This window comes from Pygocentrus nattereri, chromosome 13 (genome assembly GCF_015220715.1).
Source record: "Pygocentrus nattereri isolate fPygNat1 chromosome 13, fPygNat1.pri, whole genome shotgun sequence".
NCBI classification, from domain to species: Eukaryota; Metazoa; Chordata; class Actinopteri; order Characiformes; family Serrasalmidae; genus Pygocentrus; species Pygocentrus nattereri.
This window is the reverse complement of record NC_051223.1, coordinates 17,503,545-17,515,723: the sequence shown is the minus strand read 5'-3', so window position 1 is coordinate 17,515,723 and position 12,179 is coordinate 17,503,545. Positions and strand designations below refer to the sequence as shown.

At 39.9% G+C, this 12,179-nt stretch overlaps 1 protein-coding gene across 2 annotated transcripts in view; it reads left to right on the top strand.

Moving 5' to 3' along the window:
* Positions 1–12,179, top strand: part of LOC108424857 (myosin-16) — a 61,393-nt gene that overhangs the window by 4,216 nt on the left and 44,998 nt on the right. Inside the window, exons 1-2 of one of the 2 annotated variants that reach the window (XM_017693121.1) lie at positions 8,397–8,462; positions 10,895–11,122. In XM_017693121.1, coding sequence (XP_017548610.1) covers positions 8,448–8,462; positions 10,895–11,122 — 243 coding nt within the window. In that variant the 5' untranslated portion in view covers positions 8,397–8,447. Of the gene's footprint in view, positions 1–8,396; positions 8,463–10,894; positions 11,123–12,179 lie in introns of those variants that run through there. The other variant, XM_017693120.2, reaches the window with a different exon arrangement.

Here is a 12,179-nt window from a genome sequence, read left to right as displayed (position 1 = left end):
CAGGAGCAGGGGGGGGGGTGGACACGTGGTGGTGGTGAGTCCTGACAGAGCACAGCAGAGCTGAGAAGGAGTTTGAGGGCAGCTGGATCTCTTTCCACTGCTCAGGTTAAACCACAGCAGCAGTGTGTGCATAGGCAGGGATGAGGGAGCGAGAGGAGCTGAAGAAAGCCATCGAGCAGACGGACCGGCTGCTGTCCCGCGTCCGCCAGCTGGAGGGGGAGAATGCAGAGCTGTGCAAGGAAAAGAATGAGGCTTTCGTTAGGATGCGCGCTGTAAGTCTGTTGGGATTCTTCCCATGGAATTTAATGTTTTTTATTGTTTTTTGTTGTTTGCCTCAAGGTTATGTTATGGTCTCAGCTGAGTTTTTTGCATGTGGAATAGCATGCAGATGGTGTCATTCTTATTGTGGGCTGCTAGAGGAATGTACCAGGTAATGTATCGTTATAATCAGAGCCATTCAGCACATGATGAATGTAGATGGTCCAATGACATAATCCAAATGTGAGTAAAGACCAAACTCTGCCAGGAATCAGGATTGATTGTGTGCCCTCAAGACACTCTTAAAAATAGTGGTGCCAAAAAGGGGTCTTTGGAGCCATACCATACAACTATCAAATAGACATGTCAAACTGGGTTCTATCTGGGTAACCGCTATGCAGAGATTAGTGTTTTTCATCTGAATGCAACTCAGCAATGCAAAAGTTTTGGCTAATTAGATGATTTGAATCAGGTGTGTTAAATGAGGAGGAACGCTGAAGTCTGCACAGCTGTGACCCACCAGTATTGGCATCTGACATTTGCTGTAGAAGAACCACTTTTGATTCTTCAAATAATATTTGCAAAGGAGAAGTTTAAAGAATCACATTTGCTTCGCTAAGGAACTTTTCAATTGATGATACCTTAACCCCTTAAAATGCTTATTACACACTAAAGCTTATTATTCAACAACTACAGGAACTTCAATGCAAACTAGTTGAACTATTCTCAGGTTGTAGTATAAAGGTCAAGTGTATATGAAATCTTTGGGCCTGCTGGCCAGTAATGGCCATTTAAGGGGTTAAAGAACTTTGTAAACTCCACATAATGAAATGCTCAACACCAATTAAAGTCTTTTCATAGAACGATATGTTCAAATCAAGAACCACTAAAGAACCTTTATTATTAAGAAGACAGTCCTGTCTGACAGCCACATTGTCCCTTCTCTTAGTGCTGACCTGTGGAGGAAGAATGAGTGCTGTGGCTACTCATTGCTGGCACTCACTGCAGAGTTACTGCTCTTGCCTCGCCTCATTGGGCTAAAATATGGCAGGCAGGGATGGAGAAAGGAAGTCTGTGTATGGGAGAGAGGCAGACAGAGCAGTCATGCTGCCAGCATGAGTAGGAATGGCACAGCAGAGTTAGGCCAATACAGTTGATTATTTTTGCTGCTGATTGCATTAGCAGATCCTCCAGAACTCTCAGTGGCATTTCCATTCAGCTGTGCTTTTCACTTTTTGCTTTGTTTTTCCATGGGTCCTTTTACCACAGCTCTAGTTTATTTACAAGTTGCATTCTAGCGTCAGTATAGCTTTATGTTGGCTTTATAAAGGCTAATTTGAATTCAGCTTTTTGAATTCAGATCATCAGTTTCTTTCCAGGTTCCTGCATCCCACTGAAATATGAATACAAACAAATCCCAAAACATTCAGCACTAGGCTGCAGATATACTCATCAGCTGCCTTTTCTTTCTCATGGAGAAGAGAGGCCTGAACTCTTTCTCTCCCCACATTTACTGTGCCTTTTATCACTAGTCATTAGATTTTATAGGAAACTCCGGGTATCTATTGACTTCTCTTTTTTCCTCCTTTAGCGATGGAAACATCAGCATTAATTTCCTCAAGTTTATAATGCACTGAGCGACTTTAGGGTCTGGGCAAATGTTCACACTGATGGCTAATGGATGGCGCTAGCTGATAAAACAGAATCAAGGGTGTATCCAGTTTAAAAGTCTGAATCATTAACTCAACAGTTTGCCCACTTTTATTGGATGATGGTCAGCAGACGCTTCATCTGAGCCCAACAGAATATTCATGCTGCAGCACAATTTCATGGAAGCCAGTGAGGAATAAATGACATCCAAATAATGTGTATGCAGCATTTTATGACTCAGGAAAAGTATTTGACTTAATGTCAGATTCTGCTGGCTGATTTCAATGTTTTCCATTGTGCATGGAAAAAAGATCAGTTCTTCCTGGTCTTCTCCTGCTTTGTTCTCCATTATGTTCTGCTTCTGCGGGGTTTCTCAGTTGTTTCCAGGAGAAAGCTCTCCATGCAGTCATTAAGGGGATCAGTGCCCACAGCTTAACTAGCCTTGGTTCATTAACCCCCTGCTAGGTCAGTGTACAGCAGAGGAAGATGTTTTGTTATTAGTCTTCCCATATAAATGGTCACCATGCTCAATAGTGAATTGGTAATGACACTATTTATTTAAGTGCTTTTACATGGTAACTTTTATTTAAACATGCTTCCATTAAATGTTTTACAGGAGATGGGATTACTGAATTGCTCTTAAAGAGGAATACCATCACTTTTTTGGAAACTTTTTTGCATAATTTAATCATTAAGATGTAAACAAAGTCATTCAAAGTGATTTGATTGAAATGCGTTGTAGGGAAACTTATACACTGTCACTTTTCTTTACAGTGGAAAAATGGTTACGATATCTACAACGCAAATATATCCTTATATGCATACTAGTGAATATAAGCATGCCTTCTTCAATCAGTGTATTTGTGACCATCCTTTCTGTAAGGGACTAATAATAGGCATAAAACACTGCAGATGTCTGGTTCCTATCACCACTACTGAACAACTGTGACTCTGTAATTTTCTCTAAAAGAAGGATTTCACCTCAAACCAGTCTGAATGACTTTACATCTTAACCATTGAATTATTTTACATTTACAGCATTTGGCTGATGCTCTTATCCAGAGTGACTTACAATTTGATCATTTTACACAGGTAGGCCAAGGTGGTGTTAGGAGTCTTGCCCAAGGACTCTTATTGGTATAGTATAGGGTGCTTGCCCTGGTGGGAGATTGAACCCCAGTCTACAGTGTAGAAGGCAAAGATGTTAACCACTACACTAACCAACCTACATATTATTATGCTGAATTATGCTGAAACTTTAAAAAATCTGTGGGGTGTGTCCCCATTAACAATAAATTTGAAATCATAGTCAATCTCATTACATTGTCTGTTTATATTTTAATGTCGGAATTGAAATCTAGTATTGACAAAGCAATAGTGTGGAAAGAGTCTTGACAAATAGTAAACTCCACTAATGAGGCACAAAAAGGTTTGAAGGAAAGTGCAGCGAAAGCTCTATTTACCCTCTAATAACTGATAATGTAAAATAAATGTGAAACACTTTTCCAGAAACAACCAGATGCCCTACTTAAGCATGTGGAAAAACTTTAAGGTCTGGACTGTCTTTAGAGTTGCTGGGGCCCAAGGCAAGATTTGTGAATTAGGCCCACCTCCTCTTTCAGAGTCAGCAGGAGGGAAGTGAGACATACACAACATATCTCCTATACTTCTACGACCATGTTTTCATTAGGCTGTAAACGCTCATTGTCTGTCATTAAGTAATCACTTATAGGCCAAGAACCCATTAACACTAATGACCTAAATGAAAGCAGAATAATCCATGCTAAAATCCCAATCAGGTCTTTCTAAACATAGAAAATCACTTTTTTTTATATTGCACTCTGCACAAATGGGATCTGTAATAAAGGAAACCAGTTGAGCTTATTGCATTTCACAAAATATGTTCAAAATAGGGAAGATATCAGCAAAAAATTGCCACATGACTCTACTTCCAGTCCCCTTGAGCTCAGGAAACCGAAGAATTCACACCAAAATAATGTGTTAATATTGTAAAAATTAAACCATTTACCGCTTTCACTGATTACATGATAATGGTGCTTCCTAAAACATGTAAACTGGGAATTTACAAGGGAATACAATTTATAATTAACATTTGTCTACATCCGTCCACATTCAACTACAATTACAAAGGTCGCCAACATGTTGAGTCAGCACAATGATAACTAGCATTTCAACTATAGCTACAACTAAGGTGTTCTCTTGCTGTCCCTTTAGCAGTGGTGGACAGAAACTAGTAAATGTAATTTGTTACTGTACTTAAGTAGTTTTTCGTGTATCTGTACTTTACTGAAGTATTTCCATTTTGGACGACTTTTTACTTTCACTCCACTACATTTCAGAGTCAAATATCTTACTTTTTACTTATTACAAAATCTGTTGTTCCTGTTGGTTTATGTGTGCATAAAAACGTCAAATGTCAAAAAACAAAAGAAGCATGAAGCAAGAACACCAATCAGGGCTAAGTGCACACTTTGTTTTTTAGCTTGTTTTGACCTGTTAGACATACTAACCCAGTGCAAGCACACGGTTCAACGTCAGTGCAGCAGCGCAAAATTTTGGGAGTGTCTGTTCCAACATAGATGATGGAACTAACCTAACTTTGTGCAAATAGACCACAATATAGAAATATGTACACGTATGCAGTCGTGACTGACATGTCTTTTTTCTGAATTTATACAAACACTTTTTCATTTCATAGTAAATTAGTTTTGGCAAGTTTATTTTTACGAACAGAGACCTACAGATGCAATATAGTAAAGGAAAACTCGTTTGTGAACCTGTGTTTGAAGCAAGTTTTCATTAAACTTAAACTTGTAACTATCCATCCATCCATCCATCCATTTTCTAAGCCGCTTCTCCGTCAGGGTCGCGGGGGGGAGCTGGAGCCTATCCCAGCAGTCTTCGGGCGAAAGGCAGGATACACCCTGGACAGGTCGCCAGTCCATCGCAGTGTTTGCCTTCAGTGTTTTGTGCTTATGGTCATTTTAATAGATATCAGTGCACACACACACACACACACACACACACACACACACACACACACACACACACACACACATTTTCTAAGCCGCTTCTCCCTCAGGATCGCTTGGGGGGACTTTAGAGCCATCTTTAGAGTAATAATTAATCTTTTAGTACTTTTACTTTCGATACTTAAGTACATTTGAAGGCAAATACTTTTGTACTTTTACTCAAGTGGAGGTCTAAAAGGAGGTACCTCTACTTTTACTGGAGCAATATTTTACCATGGGTAGCTCTACTTTAACTCAAGTACATGATTTGTGTACTTCATCCACCATTGGCCTTTAGTAAACAAATAGTGCTGGGTCTAGAAAGTTTGGCAGGGAAGCATGTTCATGTGGCACCTAAGGTTCAGGTGTATGGATGCACATTTGTGCAAGAGCTGTATGTCTTAGACAAACTTCACATGGAGGACATTTTCTATTTATAAAGAACAGATTTACAGAGCACTGATTTATTTCCAGTTTTGAGAGTACAGACACAGAACAGGGGTGGCAAGCACTACTTGGCAGTGGCAGCTGCTAAGATATAGATCCACCCCTGTTGTTTTCATGTTTATTTTTGATACAGCTAAATACATGTTCAATTATAAAGGACAGCTGCATGTAATAAACATCAAAATTCTGAAGGTTAAGACCAAGGATGACTGGTTGCCTTCCAGGCGGCAACTCTGCAGAGATTAGGACTTTCCATCTGAGTCCAGCTCACAAAGGCCTTGCTAATTAGCTGATGATGTGAATTAGGTGTGTTAAATAAACTGATGCTGAACTTTTGTCTGGGCCAGACTGTCTTCACACTTATATTTTAGCTTTTTTTGCCAGAGATATTTTCTCACATTTTTCATGATAATCAGCTCCATTTTCAAAGAACAAGTCAAGTCAAGTCAGCTTTATTGTCAATACTACAGTGTGTACAGGACATACAGAGTATTGAAATTGCGTTACTCTCAGACCCCATGGTCTAACACACTTGACTCAGGCCTTCAGAGGTATCTGAATAATACAGCCAGAATTGTTGGATCTGAACTTTCCAGGGTGATAGATGCCCAGGTTTAGGATTAAGCACCCCTGCCTTAATCTGACCATTGCTTTATTGCATGTACAGTAGAGCCTTGAATTAAATTATGTTACTTCAAACAACATGTTTTAAAGCCAAACACCTGTGCACTGATTACAGCATACATTGTACATTGTGTTCCATTGGCCTGCACAACTTATCCTGTGTTCATTTGCTGACCACAACTGAAGATAATGAACAAGTGTCGTGATCTACTGTAGTCTATGAATAAAATTGCTAAATGAAATGATAATTTCAACCATACAAACAAAGTAATTCAGAGTGGTTTGATGTTCTAGGGAATTCCCAATTACTTACAGAACGGTTCACAGTGTTGGTGACAAATGCTTTAAAGAATCTTAAAGCTACGTCACAGAAAGTTATTCCTCAACATTGTTATGATTGTACTGCCTGAAACATTGTTTTATGGTAGTGTGATGAAACGTGCTCATAAAACTCAGAAGACATTTGTAGATTCACTGATGCTTTTCTTAAGTTATCTGCTTGGTGACCACTCAAGGTTCAACAGTATTTGACTGTAAAGCTTACTTAGACATTATAGGGAGACATGTTTTCTTAGTGTCTTCTGCTGGAGACAGGAAAGCTCAACAGAAGGGTAAAACAGCAGCTTGATTTCACCAGAGGGGCAAATGACATCTATATGACCCCAAAAGATAACGAAGGCCACAGCTCAGAAAACACAGGGGGGACTTACATGTTTCTATACATGCTTCAAAAGTTCAAACGGTAAGCTATAGATTGTTTCCCTGTGAGACCTAAAACCACCATAAACTGGTTCTCTTTGATTCAGAAAAACATCTCAAGGCCTCAGACGAACCTCCAAACTTTACTTCTTAGCTATAATGTCTTTTAGCTATTCTAGGAGGAAACTATTCTAAATCTAATTTCAGGTTACCTTATAACATCTGCCGCACTTTGACAGCTCGCCAGGGTTGAACGAGGCCTGTAACATGGAACGCTTTCAAAAAGATGAACCTTGGCTTTTATCTGGAGACAAACATCAATCGTAGGGACTTCCCATGATTCTTTTATCTTCCTAGAATAGTGTAGAACCTATGCCTGTCAAAAAGTGGAAATGGTAATCCAGCAATATTCAGGTTAGAAAATAATAATAAACATTGTAAACATGACAAAAGAGGAAAAGGAGAATGGTCAAGCTCATGGGAAAAGGAGTTATTATTCATGGCCATCAGCCATAATAAAAATACCAGAGGTTAAGGGGCATTATTTGGGTTGCCAATGAGGGGTTACTGTCTAAGCATGTCTTTGTTGTCTGTGCAGTGTATGTGGGTGTAATATGCTCTGTTTCATGAAGAGTTCCCCACATTACTGAAGAAGAGAGTAAAATAGAAGGCATTGTTGGGTCTGAAACACTCAAAAGATGGACTTACGCCATTGCTTAGCGTGGGTTTTATGACATAGATTATTTTGCCCCGTATGATTCGGCTCAGTTCCTGGTACAGTTCACTGAAGCGGAGTCAAGTTACAGTGGAGGAGGCCCATACCTGGGTGCCTTATCACCAGCTTAGATTTTATCAGGCTGGCTCTGTATAGTAGGCCTGCTTTTTGGTTTATAAAACCCATTGATGTTAACTGGCTAATAAGACAAGATGTGGTATGTTTTGTTTGGTAATTCAAAATGACATTGAATATCCTTTTTGTTCTGCAGGCAGAGATGAATATGACAAGTCTGACGCAGACATAGCCCATACTGTAAGGCTTTTAAGGGGAGGGGGAAAGAGAGAGAGACAGGGAGAGAGAGATCCTTTCAAGGCTAATACATTGTCGTTGATACTGACCTCATTTTTTTCTTTGTTGAACAATTTGAAAACTGTACTAACTGCTACTGTTACCAATGGCTAGGACGAAAGGCTGAACAGAACACCGCTGAGTGCAATCTGTTATCTTTCACCATGGCTTGTAGGGAGGCACCTTGTGGATAAAGCATAAGAAGACCCCGTTCCTCAGCTGAGTTTGTTATATCTGCTCTCCTGAAGAAGCAGAACTGAGAGTGCTAACATCAGTGGATCACGTTAAGGACAGTTTCCTCACTTCTCTCATTAAGACAAGGTGTGAAAAGCCAGGCACTGAGGAAAGGAAACAGAGAGCGGGATATCTGCTGTTGTTTTAGGAGAACTAGCGAGGGGAGGGCTCAGAAATTGGAGAGAAGAATCCAAATAAAAGGTGTGTGAAAATACCCCAGTGTGGTGTGTGTGGACTAATCCTGCACGCGGAGGGTGGGAAAACTGCTGAAGGCTGTACTTGTACTTTTTACACCTGGTGGTCTTTGTGAGGTGATGGAAACTGTTCGGACGGAGGTTTTGTGTGTAAGCCGCCGGAGGTGCCGCTGCCACTCCCTCTCTGATGACTCGGAGGAGGCCTGTGAAGAGGAACTGGACTGGGATAGTTTTAGCACAGCCATGCAACCTCGCCAGGTGAGAGAGAGAGAGAGAGAGAGAGAGAGAGAGAGAGAGAGAGAGAGAGAGAGAGTTTGTGTTTGGCAGACACACATTTGAATTAAGTAAATTCAGTACATTGTACATTTTCTGTAGGCCTGTATGTGCAGTTTTGTGCAAAAGTCTGTTTAACCTTTTCACTGTAGCCATGAAATGCAGGTTATGCCTGTTTTGGAGGTCCCTCAGCTGAAATGTTGTTTGTCTTGACATAGATAACATCGATGGAATAAGTTGTGATAGAAATGTGTGTACTTTTTTTTGTAGATTTTTGTCTTTGTTGGTGGGCAGTTTTGAGGTGGGCCTTAGTCACAAAATGTTTTTATGGTGTTTAAATACTATTTTGTGATATCAAGAGAGCTGTAGTAGCTCTGTTGTCTGCTTTTGTCTCAGCATGGTCATCTTGGGGGGGGGGGGGGGGGGGTATGAAGTGTTTTCACAGCCTTTTCCCACCCTTCCCTCCTCAGTGCTTACTAGCAGCTCAATATAAAGGCATTACATTTTACACATGTGTTGAGTTTCCATTCTCCTCCTTTTTGCGAATGCATATTATAAACCTGGATGGAAAAGACAGAAATTCTAAAAGTGCATGAATGTCACAAAAAAGAAATTCTGGTGCAAAAGTTTTTTTTTTTTCTTCATTAAAAAAAAAAGAAATGCAAAAAATTGAATGGGAATGGTGATGGAAAGATTTTGTTGATGTTTCAGGAATGGAAGTCATGTTTGGCGCTGTGTCCTATCAGAACTGCTGGAGTGCTGTTCAAAGGGGTGTGGTGGGCCAGCGGCTTCAGCCCTAATTGAATGAGTCATCGCAGCATCTGTAAAGTGTTATAACTACAGCTGAATGAGCACTGTCAAAACTGTTATATGGAGAGCTAATATGGTGATTTGGGCATTACTGTAGTTGATGAACACACTTAACTGACTTTTTAAATAAATTCGCATAACATTTACATAACATTTTAACGAAAACCCAGTGATAGAGAGCCAACAACGTCCTAGTTAATCTGATGAAAGAGTTAGAGGGGAAATATTATTATATTATATTATATTAATTAAAGGTATTCGAGTCAATATTCAGTTTGCCAGTGGAGTGCCCACTTGGGGGCATGCAGACAAATGTTTTAAAAAATAAATCAATTTGTTATTTTTTCAATTATAAAAGCAGTACAGTAAATACAAATAAACATAAGTACAATAACATGTAACATGTAATTGTTTGTCTGTTTAAATATCTTAGAGAAGTACAGTTAGAAGAACACAGGTTTGGTTCCTGTCTTCTCACTGAACTACAGCCACTGTAGTTTCATTAAAATTTATCACACCTGATTTAATTTAATAAAGCACTGATGAGCTGAACTAGGTATTAGATGGCAAAGGTAAATACTGGGCTTCCTTGAGGAAGCAAACATAGTGACACACATCAAATCACAATATATTGTTTCTTTGTATTTATTATAATATGGATGTTTCCTTAAAAGAAACACTTCTTGCCCAGACACATAGTTTTACATATCATTTTCACAGATGCCTTTTGCTCAGTACAGTATTTTTAGTTTCAAGTGAACTCTATGAGTTTCTGTACAACATTGTATTTCATTGAAACACAGAGGTCAACATTACATAACACTGCTCTTTTATCTTTTTTAGCTGTTAGGTCATGTTTGAGTAAAGCAACTGTACCTAGGAATGGAAAATGGCCAAGAATGGACAAGGACAGGCATCAGAGCAGAACATGCACATTAAAGGAAAAATGGTAAATCGGTCAGATGACAAGTTTGCAAGTGCCCACTGCCCACATATTTGAGAGATGATGACAATTGCTTAAATAGGGGCTCATATCATTTTTAGGCTGCAATTCCAAGCCTGAAGTGTCTGAAGAAAGTGTCTGGACCTGTGACTGGTTTGACGAGAGTATTAGCTTCTCTGTAAAACTGGCTTAAGTTTATTGTGCTAAGGCTGCCTGCTTCCTTACAGGCTGCTGTTTTAGTGCTGCGTGGGATTTTGGTCCCTGTCTTTTGGGATTTTATGTTGTAGTGGTGCTTCTAATTTCAAGTTACATGATTTTCTTTTCTTTTTGGGATTTCTTGTGAGCACTGACTGCGTTTTGGAAGCAATTTGAAGTATCTGAAGAACAAGCTTGGATATGTGTTCTGCTTTATCTTCTCTGTAAGACTGACTTAAGTTTATTGTGCTCAGTCTCCTTGCGTCTTCACGCTCTCCCTCTTCATGACTGTGAGTGGGGGCTCTCAAGCACTGTGTTGGATTTTGGTCTTTTTTATTGTGTTTCTGAGATCACATTACCTGATTTTCTGTTCTTTTTGGATTTCTCATGAGCACTGACTCTTCTCTCTCCTCCTCCCCTGGTTCTGCTTCTCTCTGTCCCTCTCCCTCTCTTTCTCTTTCTCTGGCAGGAACAGGAGAGCCTGCAGCAGGCGGAGCAGCGGTGTGTGCAGCTGGCTCAGGCCAGGCGAGAGCTGGAGGTGCAGGTGGCTGGTCTGGAGGAGCGTCTGGAGGAGGAGGAGGGAGCCTCCGCCCAGCTGGTGTCTCAGCGCCAGAGACTGGAGGCCGAGTGCTGCGACCTGCGCCGTGACCTGGAGGAGCTGGAGAGCACACTGACCTCCGTAGAGAGAGACAAACAGGTGAGGGAGGAGAACACAACCCCACTCATGACTCTCTGGACATTAGCACACTCGTTCAGTCAATCAGTAGTGCTGGAGGGATGTCTTCTACCACATGCTGCAGCTATTTGCTCATATTTTAGGCATTTTATCATCTGCACACTGAGGAAAATAATGCACTGAACGAGACATACTTCATTTGCACAGTAAAATGCATCATATCAGCGCAGTTCATGTCAAAAGTGAGAAAACTGGTAAACAAAGTTAATAAATAATTAATAGTAGTGACTGGATAATAAGACTTGAAATTGATAACAGGAAAAAATGGAAGGAAATATGGGAGCAGAAAGCATCTAATGTAAAGGCATTTTTGGCACTAATGACAGTTGATCTAAGATTTTTTTTGCAGTGCTTTTTAATCCACATTTTCAGCTAAGGCTTGGTTGTATTATTGCCGTTTCATCCTCAGATCTGCTCTCTTACTGTTGTCATCCTCTTATTTGTTTCATTGTTGTGCAATGAATGATCGAATTACGCAGTATACACTACGCTGATTCTGTAAACCTTCCTATAAATTTTTTAAAGCCATACTGTCAACGTTTTAAGCACTGGCGGCTTTCAAGATTTTTGACTGTCTAATAAGTCAATGACTGCCTGGGATAGACTAATATCAGACACATAAACATCCAGAATCTTTAGACGTATTATGTCTGCCAAAACTTACAGTACTTGACAGTGAGCTAAACACAAGACCAGACCTGTACAGTCAATTTGGTCTTTCACACTTTAAGCAGGCTCTGTTTGTAATCCTGTTGCCATAGCATGGGCATGAGCGACATTAATTTGACACCATTAAGAGTAAAAATGTGGATTTCAGGTTACTAGAGCAAGTTAAAGCTATGATTTCTTTCTTTTTACTTGAGATTCTGGGCTTTATTTCTCAAACACAGTATTTTATCATGTGTGAGCGTTACTCTGAATTAAAGTTCGTTTAGATTGTTTTGCTTCAGTAAAACTAAATTGTTACCTTAACTGCACCTGCAAAACACCTTTTTTTAACTTGGCTGCACTGACTGCC